Below are 19,378 nucleotides of genomic sequence, written 5' to 3'. Positions count from 1 at the left end.
TCTGAAGGCCTTAAAGATCCCTTTCCCTCAAGGGGGGAACTTTTCTTTCAGTTAAGAGGGCACATGTACTTGCACTTACACCCATAAGACCTGCATAACCTCTGTAATATATATTTTTTTTAATACCAATGGACAATATTAAAAAAAAAAACCTATCATCTGAATATTACCCATCGTTAGACACAAGTCACTGAGATTGAAAAAGTAGAAACTGAATAGAACTTGGCACTACTTACTAATTTCTTTCCATGGATTTTTTTTGCTTTTTAAACTCACAATATACTGCTTGTGTTATTTGCCAGTAGTGATCAGAACCTCTTTGTGCAATTATATAATGAAAGACAGGTATAAGCTGACAACCTATACATGAATATTCTAGTTGCTGAAATATCAGATAAGGCAAAACCAGCTTTGTTAAATATTTGCTCAAGCAGTAAATTTCTATTTTCTTCTAAACACTTTGCACACCTCCATATAAGAGCTTTGCTGTTTTGAGGCAGGTTTCCTGTGCCCCATTTCTGCAGTGCTGGCTCATGGACAGCAGAAAGTCAGAAAAAAGAAAAAAAAAAGAAAAAAAAAGAAAAAAAATTAAAAAAATGAGCAAGATTTCAATATATGCATGGGTCTTGGTGGCAGGGTATCCTTCAGAGCTGCCAGCTAGCACTGTTTATTGACGTGAGTGAAGTTACATTCCACTCCATGTAAGGGTCTCATCCTGGAAGCTATCTAACAGTATGTAGTTCGTCTATCTGCACAGCAGACTGATATACAAGAGTATGCCCACAGTTTGAGACAACCAGAAGTTATGGGCCAAGTCAGTGTAGTGGTGTAGCATATCTTTGCATGGGTTATGTAGTTCTGCAAGGTATTTTGCTAACCACATCTGCATGGCCTGTGTTTGGCTTAGAGCATGTGTCAGCCCCGGTATCTGGTCACAAAAGCACTACAGTTCTGCTTCAGGTTACTCCAGCTTTGGTGTTATATTTGAATTTTACTGGTTTTGTTTTCTTTTTGAAATTATCTATGGGCCCCTGCAGACATGAAGAACCATTGTCACTGCACTCCTTGAAGAATCAGAAAGAACTAATCACCTTGAAAGTCTTGTCTAAGCCCATTTATCTTCAAGCTTCTTATTCATTAAGACTTTTTAGGGAAGAAAATTTCCAGTGAATAGGAAACAACTGTTCCTCTAACTCTGTGAGTCCTAGACAGCTGTTACATGACATTTAGCTTGTGAAGGCTCATGAGATATTCCTGAAAGACTGAAGCTGTGATGGATACCTATAATCTTCATTCATCCTATCGGGTCAAGATTTCCTCCTCTGCAGTGAAGATATGCATCATTTTAAAGATGATCAGCAACTCCTTTGAGGTATGAAATCTATTTTAAAATAAACACAGGAGTTTCATCTTCACTTCTTAAGCAACTAATGCTGGCTTATTACTACAGCTTCATTTGCTTCTTCACATTTAGTTGTTTTTTTTGTTTAACTTGACCTCCTATTTGACCCTATGGTAATTCATAAGGTCCCTGGAGTTTTGCCATGTTTGAATCCCATTCAAAACAATTGCTATTAATCAACAAACCAGTGGAAAAGATAAGATGAATCCCAGATGTCCTCTGATGGTGATAGATAGATCAAATTTCACGGGACAAAAGAGGGTCAGGCTTTTTTAAGTTTACTTAGAGGGTGAAATGTGGAAGATCACATCTAAGCTGCTATAGATGGAAACAGTGGAGGAACCTTAAAACAGTTTACAATGTATGTGCTTGTATATTTGCAGAGGCCAAGAATGATTTACTATACCTGGAGCTTTTCCTCTGCGCAAAAAGTTACTTACAACTGGACTACTCTGTGCAGCGTCTGACAGAATAGCTTATTGAACCAGTTCCATGAAGTGCACACAGCATTTCAGCTGCACCAATTTCCCTACTGGGAAAGAAAGCCTGAGGTCCTCAATTAGAGGCTTGAGACCAAGACTAAATAAGAACTTTAGATAAAAATACAGAGACTGAGGAGATATAGGGTTTTAATGGAAACTCCAGTTGACCTTGAAGCATTATTGAGAGCCCTACTTGAATTAAGTTTCTTGCAGCCAGATTTTTCACTAGTGTATTCCTGTGAACTTCTAAATAGGCTAGGATGATGCTTAGCTGCTTAGATCCAGAGGGGCTCATACTATAGCTTTCTATGACAACCCCAAGACACTGCAATATTTGACAGAGAGAAGTATGAGAGAAATAATATGAACAAAGTGAATGGGGGAATATCAGCAGATGCTTCCACTCTGTATTAAATAAACATGGAGTGGAGACGAGGGCTAAAACAGTCAGTGAAGTATAAATCTAAACCTCTGTCGTGGTTTAAACCCAGTCAGGTAACTCGTTCGCTCACTTCCCCCCTTTCTTGCCCTCCCCCTGCTCCCGGAGGGACGGAGAGGAGAATCGAAAAGAATGCAACTCCCACGGGTTGAGATAAGAACAGTTTAGTAACTAAGGTATAACACAAATCACTACTGCTACCACCAATGATAACAATGATAAAGGAAATAACAAGGGAAGAGAATACAACACCTCAGCACCAGCTGACCGATAACTTGCCCCCCAGGCCCGACCAAGCTCTGACCGATACCTCCTCCAACCCTGCAGTCTCCCAGCCCTTCCGGCTAACTCCCAGTTACATCCTGGGCATGACGTGCTGTGGTATGGAATACCTCTTTGGTCAGTTTGGGTCAGGTGTCGTGTCTCTGCTTCCTCCTGGCTTCCCCTCCTCCCTGGCAGAGCATGAGGCTCACAAAGTCCTTGGCCAAACCAAAACATCCTTGTTATCAGCTCTGTTCCCGAGCTGAAAGTCAAAACACTGCACTGCACCAGCTACCAAGAAGGAGAAAAAAATGACTGCTACTGCTGAACCCAGGACAACCTCCATGAACAGTTGTCATTAGAAATGTTTATAAAATAGAATTTTGACAAAAAAAGCACCTTATTTTCTTCTTTTAAAGTATATACCCATTTTAGAGAGCAAATAATTCAATATGTAGCCCTTCATGCCATTTTAAAATTTATTTGTTCATACCTTTTAAATATTAAATGAAGTGTTGACAGTAGATATAACAACTTATTTTGGCTTGAAAAACTTCTGAATATTTCAGTCAAAAACTAATACAAATACAAATATTAGAATACGTTTCCCTAAAAGCACTATAGGAACCACACTGGCAGACCGAAAAGAGATATTAAAATAATAAAAAATTATTATTATCAGAAATATTGAATTTAAATCTGTGAGTCATCCACAGTCCTGAAGAGTCCTGAAATGAAACTGTGATGGAAATGATACAGATGTTTGGTCTACAAAGATTCTTTATGCATTTACATAAAAAGGTTGCAGTGGTTTTGGGGGTATTTTTTTGTTCTGTTTTCAGGTCTGCTTGCTGAAAACATAGCAAATCTAGAACTCAAGGCTGCTAACATTAGGAATATACTAAAATCACTTGGTTTTCAGTGCAGATAAATAATTCCTAGATGACACACTGAAGTTTTAAAATGCGCCCATTTGGAAATGATTAGTAGAGTTATTTTATTTACTATTTACTATAGTTAGTAAAGTTATTAGAATTCAGCGTTTTTATAAATAGACTATAGTCACAATAAATGATCTGAGTTTGGAAGAATTGTCACTTAAAAAGTAACCTGATGTGAAGTAAATCTGATGTCCCTAAGGAGATACGTGTAGTGTTTATACCATTTTTTAATTCTTTTTTTTTCTTTTCTTTTTTTTTTTTTTTTACTGCAAAATGCATACTGGGGGGTTTGAGGTTTGATTGCAAAAGACTTCAGATGGCATTTCTAGCTACCAAAGGGTAGAAAATTAAATCCTGATAATAATTTTTGTATCTCTCAAAAAGTTCTACCTTGTGATAATGCTTTTCATACACACAAGGCAATGCTTCTAGAGATTTACACACTTATAAGGAGTTTAAGTTTGATACTTTCCAACAGCCTAGCCTTTAGTGCATGGAAAGAAGATAGTGTCATTTTGTCAAAAGTAAGATTGGCAGTATCAGGGCTGGAGTGTATAAAATGAAGCATAAGCTGATTAGAAACAGAGATGGAAGTAGCTTGTCTGAATGCAAGCCAAAAAATGGGGGATGTCATCACAGCTGGTATTTCAGCCAAGTGAGAAGAAAGTGAGGTATATATAAAAAAGAGCTGTAGGTGGTGTTTATGAGGTTTGGTGGTCTGATTAATGTGATGTAGCATCTACAAATTTTATTTTAGGCTTAAGGGAACTGCTGTAAACCTTGTTGAAAGAGCTAGCAATGTTGTGCAGCCTCCAGCATTGTTTATTTTCATGCCAAAGAGCAAAATCTCATGAGCAGCTTTATATGTAGTGTTCATCATCATGCTAGCAGGTATAAGCAAGTAAATAGGAAAAGTGCAGATGAGATGGCAAGATATCCTTGTACAAAGCCTGGAGAAGACCTGGTGACTAAGGACGTGCACAGAAGAAGGAACATAGAGCATGCTAGCTTGAAAAAAAAAACCCAACAAACCACTAGAAAAATCCTATTTGCAGTTTGGAAATACCTTTTGTTTATTTTGAATAATGTTTAGCACAACAACACAGCTAGATGCAAAAACGTTTTTATTGCATCCAGAGTAATTGTCTAAAGAAAAACAAATTACTCCTTCTCTCTCTATCCCATGATTATATTCTAAAATGGCTGGAAACATACTTGGAGTCAATATGAAAAGTAAAAAGAAAAAAAGCAGATGCAATTTAACCGTAAATCATTTTCAGATTCCCTCATTCCTTCTTTTACTATTTACACATGTGGCTTCATACCCAAAATCTTTCCAGTTTCTGATCAACACCAGGCAATGCAAGTGGTGAAGATACTGGAATGGATTTGTTCTTTTAAGGACTGTTCAGAAGTTTTATAGGCAGCAATATCAACCCCTCTTACAGTCTGTACTACTCAAAATGGTTCAGAATCCCTAGAATAACATAGGTCACTGAAGAAACAGACATGCCACTCTCTCTCCTTGCCTCCATTTTTCTTTATCTCATTCCTCTCCTCCCCTCCCCCCTGTAATTTAATTTCAGGATGAATTAGAACCAGCTGTAGCAAAATCTTGCAAATGATAGTGTCTATGAAAATGTGTTCATTGCCAGATTCCAAGAAGTATTCTTCCCTTTCTCCAATTTCACCTTTGCAATAGTTTGCTTTTAGCATATGTGACTACCCATCCTTTCTTTAAGAGGACAGTCATATAAATAAAAACATGTCAGTTTAAAGAAAGACTCTTTTCAGAAAATAAAAAGACTGATTATTTTATGAACAATAATGTCCTCAAGTTATGCACAAACTAATTGCAATGAAAGCTCATATTTAAGGACTTGCTGATTTCCACAAGAATAAAGACAAAATTTTCCACAATGCGTGATAGCTAGCTTAATTTACAGAGAAGGAATGGGGGGATTTGCTCTCATTTTCCTTTCATGTAACAGACAAGTCATCTAAGAGATGAAAATGAAGGTCTCATTGAGCCTGGAATTATTGTCATGCTGATTTTCAGAGTCTTTGTGGATGAATCTTAAGAGGTGAAGTCTGAGTTAAAAATAATACAGTATTATATGCCTCTTTCAGCACAGAATTCTACAACAAGCCATGGGGTTAATGAGTTGTTTCCAAGCTCCAATTTGTGTATATGTATCCTTGGATTCTGGAGACAAAGATAGACTTCCATTAAAGAAAAAGCATACGATTTTGTTTTACTACTCTGAAAGAGACAAACAGTACTTCAGTGGTACAGCTACACTATTCAGTAACAGAATGGATTTCAGCAGAGATGCACATCCGGGATTCCCAAATTGCCTAAGGCTTCCACTGGTGCTGCACAAGGTATTTCGAAATGGTGCCTGGCCCCAGAAACATGGGCTGAGGATCACCATGGCTGTGGCAGGATCCTACCACAAGTTCTGATACAGGTCATGGTGGCAGTGCCCTTGCACTGACTGATGTTTTGAGTACTCGTGCACATTATCTCAGATTAGTAAAGATGATCAGTGAAAGGGCATAACATCTCAATCAGAGACTCAACATATTTTAAAAAAAGAAAATACTGTCCTCTGAAATCAAATGTCTAAGAAATGAATACAGTCAAATACTTTCCTCATGACATAAAACCATATTTGGATGGGCCTGCTCAAAGTATGATGCAGTCATAAGCTTGAGATTAGCTTGATTTACTGCTAGTTTTGCAAGTTTACTAAAAGGAAAAAATAAAACTCATTTAATCCTTTTATTAAGAATTAATTCTTTTATGAAGGAAAAGACCAATGTAGCACAATCCACCCTCTCTGAAAAAGGGGTTAAAATCTTAAATGCTGCTCTGGGTCTTCATAAATCAGCAGCAAAACTGTCAATGATTTCAGCACAGCAAAGCAGTTTTAAATTTTCAGTTTTGATTACTGAACCCAAGAAAACTTGGTACAAAGTAATTAAGTGATTTCTACAGCTGCATGCCTCACTGCTACATTGGAAAGTCTGGAGCCAGTATTGCCAAACACAAGGTATGTAAAGGAATTGCCTGACAAAACTATGCAAGGTTTTATTTTGAAGGAAAACTATTCAGGTACACATTTCCAAAACAGAACCTGAGCTAAAAAATAACATTTTGAAAACTATTCTTTATCTTGGAAAGTTAAGCTCAGTGATTACAAAATAATGGTTGTAACACAGGTAAAACTCTGTCCTCTAACCAGGGTGATCCAGGAACTGGCAACAGAGAAGGATGCTAGTTTGTCTCACTGCTTTTAGAATACACAAGGTCAGGTCAGAATGGGAGGGGAACTGTCTCAACACATATAATTTCACAAACCCAAACAGAACTGTAGTCTAATTTATTCCAATTAGCCTTTAACAGTTTGGCTTTGGCTGGTTTGGTTAGTTTTTCATGTGTGAGTTACAACACTCAATTTGACCGGCACAAATCAACGTTCATATTCCCTCTGCAACTGTGGTGTAGCCTTAGTGCCTCAGAGATGGAATGAGATTGTTAATCAACCAGCAGACCTATTTTATTGATTCCTCTACCTGTTGTCAGTAGGTGAAGCAGATGTCTAGATTGATAAGAAGCCAAAGGATACACCCATAAGAAGTTTCAGAGAAAGAAGTGTGAGAAATCTTGCTGCATGGGAGACTACAGCTCAGACAGAAGCAGTCTCTTTCATTATGAACTGTGGTCTACTGAAGAAAACATAAGGTAAATACGAGGGAATGTATTCAGGTTTTTAACTTAAACTTTTAAACTTTTTTAGACAAAGCATCTATTGAAAGGCTTCTTAATATGACCCTATCAGGCATGAGAAAGTTTGGCCCAGTGCACATTTGATTTCATTTTCCATCTTTACTGGTAAAACTGACATTTCTCCATGTAATTTGAGAGCTTTTACTATTCTTGGCACCCAATAAAACTTTCCACATGAAAATCTTTATTTCCATTTTCACCACTGAATACACACTTTCACTTTCATGAGCACAGAAGTTAAAGTTTATTTTATTGTATTGAAAACGATATTCACCATATATAAACCCAAGAGAGAGCCTTTAGAAAGGCCAAAATGCTGGTATAGGCTATCTAAAATTGCTTTTCTAAGACTTGCAACAAAATTGCAATGCTGGGAAGGGCACACGTGAACAGAAACATATACTTACTAATTTGTCTTCAGGCCTCTAACACCTTAATTTTCCAGCCTGACAGACTGCCCAATATGAACCAGCTGGTTACCAAAGTAGTATTGGGAACATGAATGGTCTTGATTCTGACAGAGAAGTTGTAAAGAGCGACTCTGAAGTTTCACTCTATTTGGAAAGGCTGTGACTGCAATTTCTTCCAAACAATTTTAGCATTATGCTATGCCATAATCTCTCCCTTTTTAAAAGACACTGAGAAAATGTCCTGTGGCACGAAGGCAATTTACATAGCTATGATATTCTCACGGTCATGTTACCAAATCATCTTATTAATATGGCCATGACTGTTGTTTGTTATTATTTGTATCATATCAAAGCTATACTTCACTTACCACATTACTGCATGTTCTGTATCGGATGTTTCTCCCTTCACAGGTCCTGTGTCCAAAAATTAAAAACAAACCATTAATAGCTTAATATGAAATGCAAACACATAATATTTATTGCGTTAGCATCTTTCCTGCAAAGATTTCTACCCCCCCCCCCCCCCAAAGTAAAAAGCTCTCTGTCTCTATATAGGTAGAGAAATTTATTCTATAATTCCTCAGTTTCCTACCTTTGCTTTAAAAATTACTTTAGAGAAGGTGGCATCAGCTTATCAATGATGTTTGACAATGGAATTTAGCTGGAAATCAACATCTGAATCACACTACCAATGGCCCATGCCTCCCAGCCATCCGCAATGATTTCACAAGGGCACAGCTCCGCATCTACCCAGGCACACACGTTAGGAATGACAGAGTCTGAGCAGCCAGGCTTTGCTTGCTGGGAAGCAACCTGCGTGCTGGGAGGAAGGAAATCTGCCTGAAACTATGCTAAATGAAAGGATAGCAGGACTGACTTTCCCAATTTGATATGAGGGAAGGAGGAAAGCATAAAATTTCTCTCCAATCCACCAGCCCCATGAACTCCCAGGTCCCTACTGCCCAACAACATCAGAAGAGAAGCTGAGCCCAGCTGAGGTCAAGGACAGTACCGCCCTGACTTGTGTTCTCTATGGCTCTCCTCCTTTTCACCCCCAGCAGACCCATACCAGCCCTGATGCTGGCAGGACTCCCAGAAGAAAGGTCAACACCCAGCTATCTTTTCAGTGCTCAGCAGTGTGTATTCTGAGTATTTGACCTTAGGCGAATTTTCATATGTTTTATGAGTTTAGGCAGCATACTCTGAGGAGGTACTCAGTATAATTCAGAATGCAGGGTTTTGATTTTAAAGATTATTCTTCAAAAGAACAGAACTCCTTAAATTCTTAAGTTCTTAATTTCACAACTTCCCCCTCCCCCTTTCTTTTTTTTTCTTTTTTTTTTTCCACTGGGTTTTAACAAGCACATATTCCTTGAGGAATAAATGCCTATCAAGACTGAATTTTTGAATCCGAACCATTTTGAACTATCCAAGAGAAAGGACAGCATCAGCATGCATTTGTGTTGTTTATTCCTTCTTTTCCTTTTTTCAAAAGCTTTTTTTTCCCATACTGTGTTAACCCCAAAATATACTGAACAGTCCTTTAAATTTTTGAAGTCAACCTTCTTCTCACCTTTATCCACAAGACTTAATTGTGAAATTCTTCCAGTAGTAGTTTACACCTTTCGAGTTCAAAAATCAGGGCAAAACACAATCTTGCAAATATATCACAGTGATGTAAATGATCACAAGAAAAGATAAATGAGAAAATAAACTCTATCACTTTTCCAGAAGAATTACAAGCAGAAAGATAACATACTCTGTTATGTAATATATGTCACATAAAGGGTGCTACTAAAAGCATGATAGAAATACCACTAATTCAATGCTTTTGTAATGTTATATAATCAATTCAAGTAAATTTTAATCATTGCAAGCATGCACAGGAGTGAAAAGTGTGAACAGAATATTTAGGAAACAAAACAGTTTTAGCAATACTATAATAAAAATTACATTCAGAATAGGCTCTGAAGTAAAAAAAAAACCTAAAAAATCCCCAAGAACCCCCTCCACCACCACTATCCCATTTCTAAGCAATACAGACAAGCTGGTACTGTGGTGCAGGCCAAACCTGTTTGCACTCTACTACACTCAATAGAGTTACTCTTGATTTACACCGAAATGTAGCAGAGAAAAACGTATATTATGCAGCATTCAGGCAGTCCTAGTTCAGGCCTCGTACACCACACTGAACAGCTTGTTGAATCTTGATACATGTCCCATCTGTCTCTCAGAAACACCATACAACCCATCAGACATCTCTTCGCTTCACACAGACCTGCTGTTAGCACAGTTTCAATTACTCTAATTTGTTAACCTCAAAACCATTGAACTGCCAGTGAAATTTAAACTTCCTTTATATCAGCTGCCTCAGATTTTCTTCTTTTCTCAGTTTCTTCATACTGCCTGTTTTGAAATGAAAAATAACACTTGCTTTTGACTTATTCTTTGCACTAGGGAAAAGAATAAGTACTTTAATTAGAATAATGCCACAGAGCTATCCAATTTTTAATTCCAATTTTCCCTGTTTGGCTATTAGGCAGGGTTGTTCAGAAAAAAATATGCAGTTCTGGATGCAGCTGGCACCGTGATGACTCATGAACACTAGGAACCATTCTTGCAAAACTCTATGTGTCGCCCCTCCAAGATAAAACTTGGGGTTTTGTTGTTTAAGATCATTAGTTTCCCAGTTATCAACCATCAACCAAAAGCAGGCAAACTTCTTTCAGCCTGAACTGACATATTTTCATAATAGATTTGCAAAGGAGTGTTTGTGTTTCAGAACTATGCTGCATCAGGACAGTATTCCAGATTCTCTTAAGCTCAAGTATCAATTTTGGATTCAAAACCATGGATTTGTAGGAGGAAAAAAAAAAAGAAAAAAAGCTTTTCAGGGACATATATTTTGATTTCTAAAAATAAATTCTGTTTCTGACCCTGTCTATGCTCAAAATAAGTAAACTGAAATCACCTACTGAACTTAATCCTGCTAGAGCGAAATACACAGCAACTTGCATGACACCAGGCTGGGCTAGGTTTTCTCCTAAGGCAAGTCCCGTATCTCTGTGTGGATATTTTGCAAAATGCCACAGCACAGAGCATTTCACGGACAAGGAAGAACCACAGCAGATTAAGTGAGACCATGTTATGAGATACAGTCACTACACATCCCTTCTGCAGGGTATAAATGAGAATTCATATCAACAAAGAGAACACAGCCAGTTAGAAAAGTCAAAAGTCACCCAAGTTCATCTTGGAAAACACACGAAGAGTGGGAGCAGTTAAGAGGTACTTCTAGTCCTCTCTGTTATCTATAAACTGCAGCTGATTTTGCAGAGGAAAAAAAGTAGCTGAAATTTTGGCTTGACAGATAATTATTATCATGTGAATATGAAAGAAAGCAAGCTATTGGGAATCATATTTCATTCTTCAAATGTAGTAACTTTTTCCCAGTAAAGTTTCTTAAACAGGTTAACAACTTTTAATATATTAAAATATTCACTTCTCCTTAATGTAAACAACCCAGGCTCCTGGTATTTATTTCTCCAGACTCTGGTTTGTAGAGTGACTTAGTTCAAGTTTCCCCCCTCAAAGGTCCAAATTAGATGTGTATTTGTCCTCAGCTAGAGTTAGAAGCCTGCAATAATCCATGACAGAAAGAATAGCAACCCCATGCCAAAGTTGTCTTTATCTGTAATTACCAAAGACGATGAAAGGAATATGTAGAGGAGGACTTCATCAACTCCTGCCACTCTCAGCAGTCATCAAAGTTTGAAACGCTTTTCTTAAAAAACAAGCCCCCAGATAAGCAAGCATCTATGAGCCAGAGGTGGGTTATTTTTGTGGATGTGAATTTTGATGCGACTGTTCGCTACAGGGGCTTGAAAGTTGATGTAATGTTGAACGATCTTCATCTCCTTTATTTTCACAGCTCTTGACAGTCATTTTCTGGAGTAGATACTGGTTTCTGCACTGTATCTGTGAGAAAAAGTATGCTGTGGGTCTTTCTCCTCCCATGAGATCTTAGGCAAGATGCGTCAGCACTCCCCTTTCCAGGGTGTCAGCAGGCATGAAGCTGTGCTACATACACAGTAACAGCATCTTGCATCTGTCTTCCTCAACCTCTCTCCCAAATACTGTACAGTGTTTTATGATCCCCTTTGATTCTCAATACAATTTCTGGTTTAGTTCCTGTCTGGGGGGGAAAAAAAACCATAAAATTTCTTCTTTCAGCACATCCTTTTTCCTATAATGAAAATGTGAGGGAAGGCCACAGATGCCAGATTGTTATGGAAAAGGAAGATTTATCAGGATTGCGTTCACTTTATGTGTTTAGGTTTTCAAACCGCCTGTTTGGTTCTGCCCAACTTCATGTCTACATCACTCAATTGACAATGATTTGAAAAGATGTAAAAAAATGGCATCACGTCAGGTTGGTGACCAGTCAGTAGTGGTGTTGCCCAGGGCTCAATTTTATGGTCAGTGCTCTTTAAAGTTTTTATAAATCCTCTGGATGTAGGAATCAATTGTACGTTGAGTAAATTTGCGAGTGATATTAAATTAGGAGAAGCTGTAGACTCCCTAGTAGGTAGAGAGGCCTTCCAGAGAGATCTAGACTAGAGATGGGCAATCACCAACCATATGAAATTTAACAAGAGCAAGTGGCGGATTCTCTATCTGGGATAGGGTAATCCCAGTTATATGTAAAACTGGGGGATGAGAGGGTGGAAAGCAGCCCCATGGAAAGAGATATGGGGGTTTGGATTGATGGCATGTTCGATATGAGTCAACAGCATGCCCTGGCAGCTGAAAGGGCTAACTGTGTCCTGGGTGCATCCAGCACAGCATTGCTAGCTGGTCGAGGGAGGTGACTGTCCCACTCTGCACTGCCCTGGTGCGTCCCCACCTTGAGTACTGAGTGCAGTTGGGGGTACTTCAATATAAGGACAACAAACTATTAGAGTTTGTCCAGAGTTTGACCAAGATGGTGAAAGGTCTCAAGTGCAAGACTTATGAGAAGTGGCTGAGGTTCAGCTTGGAGAAGGCTGAGGTGTCACTTCATGGCTGTGTACAACACCCTCAGGGGGTGCAGAGGAGAGTGAGATGCTGATCTCCTCTTTCTGGTGACCAGCGGTAGGACATGAAGAAATTGAATGAAGGTGCATCAGGGGAAGTTCAGGTTGGACATTAGGGAAGGGTTCATCACTGAGAGTGGTTGGTCACTGTAACAGGCTCCCTGGGGAAGTGGTTGTGACACCAAATCTGTTAGAATTCAAGGATCATCTGGGCAATATTCTTAGTCATATGGTTTAGCTTTAAGGAGTCCTCCTTTTAATAGAGTTGGATTCGATGATCCTTATGGGTTCTTTCCAGCTCGAGGTATTCTGTGGTTCTACGTCTATGATTTGGCCTGGAAAAAAGAAGGCTTTTGGAGACCTTACTGCAACTTTTTAATAGATAAAGGGAGCTTGTATGAAAGATGGAGAAAGACTTTCTACTGAGGCCTGTACTGACAGAACAACAGGCAATGATTTTAAACTGAAAGAGGATGGATAAGTAACATAAAGACACAAACAAAAATTTTTTTACGATGCAGGTGATGAGGCACTGGAACAGGTTGCCCAGAGAAGTTGTGGGTGGCCCATCCCTGGCAGTATTTGAGGTCAGGCTGGACTAGATGATTTTCAGAGGTCCTTTCCAACCCAAACTGTACAATGATTCTATAGTAAAATAAATATTGACCATCATTTATGTGACTACGATGAGTATGAAGCTAAGGAAAAACCATCATACTGGACTTTATGAAACTCTCCTGTGTATCTAGAATAAATTCACTGGAACCAAAAGAATGGAGTATGGCTATACACACGTGGAATATGACTATACCAGTTGCTGGGGAGGGACTCTTCATTAGGGACTGTAGTGATAGGACAAGGGGTAATATGTTTATATTTAAATAGGGGATGTTTAGGTTAGATATAAGGAAGAAGTTCTTTACTGTGAGAGTGGTGAAGCACTGGAATAGGTTGCCCAAGGAAGCTGTGAATGCTCTACCCCTGGCAGTGCTCAAGGCCAGGCTGGATGGAGTCTTGGGTGACATGGTTTAGTGCCAGGTGTTCCCTGTCATGGGCAGGGGTTGGAACTGGATGATCTTAAGGTCCTTTCCAACACAAACCATTCTATGATTCTATACATAATATCAAAGAGATGGTGTTAGAAAAAAGGAAAAAAAGGAAAAAAAGTCTCTGTTTAATACTTAGGCTAAACCACAACCTGACTGTTTAGGAATTCAAAGGACAAGTAAGCAGTGTTTCTTAAGAATGAAGTCTCTTTTTTGCTGATCTAGTTACAGAACAGCTACTTGTTTATGGCTACCTGATTATTGTTGAAGTTGTGTTGAATTGCTTCTAAGATTTTGTTTATACTGTAGGCTATGCTTCAAGACATAACCAAAGTAACCTAAAGGTAGCCTGCCCAGCTACTGATATACCAAGTTGACTATTTGTAGCAGTTGAGCCAAAATACAACAGGGCCTAGAGAAAGCTAATAGATCTATTGTTCTCACAGAGATAAGCCTTTCCTTCTAAAGGTATGATTAGGCTCATGTCACAATTTCATTTTAAATTCTGAAAGCTTGATGAGGGGAACAGTTCAGATTCGCGAATTTTGTTGGGAATGTTATGCAAAAAATTACCAGCTGCAGCTCCAACAGTGCTCCAACACTCAAAGCTCCTACTCCAGGTAGCTTCTGCTACCCTTGGAATTTAAGGTTGGCATTATATTTACTCAAAAATAAGGCAGATATTGGAGTTCTGCTGTACAAATTGCTCAACAGAATAGAATTCACTATAATTTTTTGCTTTCAAATTCTTCTTTGCATTATTCAGAGTCACTGAATGTTAATTTTTAAGTAACAGCTTAGGCATTAAATGACTCTTCCTAAACTCTCAGTAAAATATGTCTGGCTCGTCTAATGAAAATAACAAAAATCAAATTAGAGAAAAAGAAAAGAAAATGAGGAAAATTTGACAGAATGCTTTCAGACCACTGTTTATTTTCATGCATTTAGTCTCTCATGTTTGCTTGTCACTGCAGTATTTTTTGTTTCCTTAATATATTTTAAAAGTAGTTTTAGATTTAAATTTGCACATTTAACACATATTGTAGATATACAGAAAGCAATTACAGTTGCAAATGTTTTTCAGTTGCTCACTAGCCAGGAAAGGCAGAAAAAAAGCAAGAATTGAAGAAGTGTCTTTCAGAAAACAACAGCAAGAGGTCCAGGTGGAAAGAAAATACACTACTAAATCTCTAAATAGTGAAATTGTAGGGAGTTTCACTTTTCAGTAGCTGGCAGCCTTGCAAGATGTCCAAGCAACTTCCCTATCTCCATAGGCTCTCACTATATTTTAAAAGGGTGTTGCGTTATCAAACATGTTGGCTGCTTGCCTGAATAAAAAATGAACCATGCTACCATAATTTTTTGACACTAAGTTGGAAATTTCAATTTAGCTCAAGATCTCAGCTGATTATTTCTTATGGTCTGACACATATGAGTAAGTTGAATTCTCCCATCAGTAATGTAAAAACCATTCACCCACTTACTTGCTGCTCAGGCAGCGTCTCAGTGAATATGAAGCTCCTCCTCCACAAGTGCGCGAACATTCACTCCATGAGCCCCAGGCATCCCACAGTGAGTCTCGGTCTTCCTCAGAACGAGATGTTCTGGAGCTCTGAGGAGAGGAAGAAATTAAAAAAATCAGGAAAACTCACTTAAAGGACAAAAAAAAAATACTGTTGCCAGTTTAACATTTCTTACTGGATATCATCTTGGTCATGGAAAGCACCAAAGAGATCTGTTATTCTCTGACATTCCTACTGGTTGGCAGCCAGTTCTTGTAGTAGGGGTTGCTATATGAATTTGCTTTCATCCTTTGAGTATCATACTCTGTCTCAGTTTGAGACTGGTGATGATTATTACAAAAGAGCACTTTGGACAATAGTAAGGTGTGGTATTTTTCCTGATTAAAAGGAGAGGGTGGTGTACTTTAAACATTAGAAATTGTGTTTCAAAATTTTGTTGCTGTGTTCGGAACTGTGAAAGGGCCTTCCAAGATGCACTTGAGGAAAAACAGAATCACAACATGGTGAATCAACATGATGCAAAGGCATTCAAAATAGCGACTTTCATGCCAGATGTGATCCATCCTTCTAGGATACAATCTCATTAACATTAATGTGTCAGATAAGAGGAACGCAACACCAATTTACTGAGGTTATTTCAGCTCACTGCTTCCTGAAGGGTATTGTTTATAAAACAAAAATGTGTGTTTGCACTTTTAGTCTTCTAAAAAGAAAATGTGTGTCTGTGCTTTTAGTTTACATGGAAAGAAATATCTTCAAATTGCAAATGGGTGCCTGTCTGGATCACTCACCACTGGTTGGAAGCCCAAGAACATAATTTAAAAAGGTTGCAAGGTAAAGTCATGTGAACCAAGTACTCTTACCTCATCACAAATTATAAGGATCAGCAAAGCTAGACAGTCTTAGGGTCCAATTTTCTCTGAAATAAATTGTGCTCCCACCTGGAGTAGAGCCATGTGCCTGTTATTTGCATTCCAAGATCTGTTATAAGACCTATATATTCCCAGAAAGCATGTGATCTCAAGCTGGAACAGGCTCCAAGTTTTCTTTTAACAAGTGGAATAAACATAATTCATTTCAACTCCATCCATGTTTAATGTTAAAGAAAATAGAGCAGTTTTCCCTCCTGTAAACTACACAGTTAAGATTGAATTTGAAATTCTAGCAATGCCTGAAAAATCATTTTAAATCTGAAGATTGTTTATTGCAGCTTCAAAAGATATATACTGTTACTTGCTAAGAAGTCACTGTCTGGAACAGATTTTTCTAAAGTATCTTATATCACTAATTAATAATTCCTACCCACTAAGGCACACCTAACCTGAGGGTGATCCTTCGGCTATAGAGCAACACAGCAGCTCCGGAAGAAATGAGCTTTAGGACTCCCAAAAGATTTCTCTAATAAGAAAGAGAAGGAACACCTTCTGCTTTTGGACAAGAAAGCAAAAAAGGACCATGTGTACAAAATGAAATCACTGTCAGTGGTTAGGGCACTCAGGTTAAGAGCATGGTATCCAATTTTATACTGAAAAAAAAATTAGGTCCACCATCAGTGTCTAATAGTGATTTATGAATTTATTACAGAGTTGTCAGGCATTCATGTTATATTCAGACCAGGAGATGAACAACAGGTCTTTTGTACCCTCACCATTAACACATAGTACACAGAAATAATTTAAACTGCCTGGGAGAGTATGTAAAAAACATGATAACTGTCACACCTGTTAAAATCACAACAGCTGCCTGGCCATTCAGGAGCTGCATCCCTCATGAAAGAACCATGTATCTTTGAAGAGCTTGTGTGTACATGTGTGGCTGCACAGAGTGAGGAACATGAAAAGTAGCAAGACCTATGTTCATGTTCTGGGACTTATAAAAGGAGTTCAGGCTTAAGAAAATCAATCTTGGATGTGTACTAGAATTGAGTTTAAAAATTTGTTTGGAACTGTGCTATCCCTACAGAATCCAACTATTTGGATAGTTGGATATATGCAAGGTGTATAAATGCAGTTCATGTTGTTTAATTGCTCCTCAGTTTCTGAGGGTTCCAGTCTTCCTCCCCATTCAGCAAAACATTGCTAAAGTAATACTTTCTCAAGCATGAAGTATGTCGCCTAGGTTAAACAGCAATACTGATAGTGGAAAATGCAGCTAACCTCTTGCTGGACTACGGAATTGATACAGACTTTAAGCCACAGCTATTTCCCAGATGATATGCAATGCTGGTTTGTTTAAGAAATTTAAATCATCTGGTTCTTATCATATTCCCGCTGTTTAGGGGCATGATGAACTGTCAGTGACAATATGCAAGGCTCCTCTGAGGCCGTTGCCTAAACTTGTCTTCTGCTACTGTGAAAATGATACTAGAGACAGAAAAACAGTATTTTTCCCTATTATGTCGCCCTTCTGCTCTCCCTTTTCAGACACATCCAAGTGTATCCCTATATGAATTCTTGCCAATCCATACATTCTCCTTCTTTGAGTAATCCCTGATCATCCTTTGATGTTAGTTTGTCACTGAGATCAAATATATACTTCACACAGTACTGAAATGTTGTCTGTAATAAACCATAAGAAACTGCTCTCAACACTTCTGTAGTAGGTGTGTAACACCAGGAGACAAGGCCAGAGACCTCATCTCTTTTTAAGAAACATTTATTTCAAACTTCAACCAGTGTAAATATATGGTTTATAAGATTTCATTTGCACAGTGTTGTGTATCTTTGTTGCATTTCATCCAAGGTAACAGCTGGGTTACAGCTCATATGGGAAATTGCCTGGAAATCTCTGGCTTTTGAAGGAAGGCAAGGCAGAACAAAATCACAGCCAGTTGAATTAGTATTGGTAATTACTGTCAAACAAAATGTTAACATGGAAGACATTCCTGACTAGCTGTTGAAACTTTTCAGAGTGAGTATCTTGGAAACATCATAAGTAAAATATTCTGACACGTCCAGCTTGCAATGTACAAGGAACATGTTTAATGCATCGAGGCAGAGAGTTGTACATTGTTGTAACCAGTACTGTATGACCAAGCACATCCACTTTTCCAAGATAACTGTACCATACTGAAGAAAGGGCTTGTTAAAATAAGCCTTATCCTTGTGAGGAGCATAATTCCCTGGAAGCATTGGGATTCCCATGACAATAGTGGTCCTCCACTCCAAACAGATATCTGCCTATTTCATGCACCTCTTGAACACAGAGGTCCCTAACCAGCCTTAGCCATATAACCAAGGACTTAACAGGAATGAACACCAACCTATTTTCTTTTACCACGGGGGCTGCTTTGAAGTCAGGATGGATGAACACTGTTTAGCTGCTGTGGTAGATAACTTGCCTTCCCATTATAGTCACTGTAAAGACAAAACAGGATTTCAGCCTCCAGACCTGCCACCCTCCAGAAGGACTGCTCAAGCTGGAAAAACCTGCCTACCTGGAGTTCTTAACAAAGGAATGGGAGTTCTGCTCTCACAGAAGTTAAAAGAAGATGAAGAAAGAAAATGCCACTGGGCCCAAGTTGCTGAAGTTATTTATTGCATGAGACACTCAGCAACAACAAGTGCAATTACTGATTAACTGCATGCTGTTCCGTGTGGCCAATTCAAAAAGATGCTTACAGAACTGTTCAAACTACAGCCAGAACACTGATTTCTCTGGCAAACAACCTGGAAAGAAAAGTAGCTGCAATGAGCGCTAGATGTTTTGAAGTAGAAGTAGCTATACCTTGTACACTGGCTTCCCTGCTCCCTGTGGGGAAGCAGCTCCCTTCTACAGGGTGTGGGGGCTGTGAGCTGAGCAGTGGCAGCCCACTGGCCACCTTCCACAGTCTTGGAAATGAACTGAGGAATTTTTGCCTTGTTTGCGCTTGCAAGACCAAGCAAAAGGCCTGTGAGGGAATAAAGAGAGTATTTCCTATGGAAAACCCCTGGCACAGGAACCCTTGATCTGAGTGACTCCACGCCCCAAGGAAGGCGCTGGCACAGGAGTACACACATGTGAGGGT

General features: G+C 38.7%; 1 protein-coding gene across 1 annotated transcript in view; it reads right to left on the bottom strand.

Moving 5' to 3' along the window:
- Window positions 1-19,378, bottom strand: part of ADAMTSL1 (ADAMTS like 1) — a 166,632-nt gene that overhangs the window by 136,822 nt on the left and 10,432 nt on the right. Inside the window, exons 2-3 of the mRNA XM_057406301.1 lie at window positions 15,334-15,461; window positions 8,097-8,142 (exon numbers count right to left, since the gene is read on the bottom strand). Of these exons, the coding sequence (XP_057262284.1) occupies window positions 8,097-8,142; window positions 15,334-15,461 (174 nt within the window). The remainder of the gene's footprint in view (window positions 1-8,096; window positions 8,143-15,333; window positions 15,462-19,378) is intronic.

Source organism: Pezoporus wallicus, unplaced genomic scaffold, assembly GCF_028554395.1.
Source record: "Pezoporus wallicus isolate ANWC-B61680 ecotype Strahan unplaced genomic scaffold, APGP_CSIRO_Pwel_v1 contig_2132, whole genome shotgun sequence".
In the NCBI taxonomy this organism is placed as follows: Eukaryota; Metazoa; Chordata; class Aves; order Psittaciformes; family Psittacidae; genus Pezoporus; species Pezoporus wallicus.
Note: the sequence above shows the minus strand (reverse complement) of the source record. Positions and strands in the feature narration are given on the sequence as shown.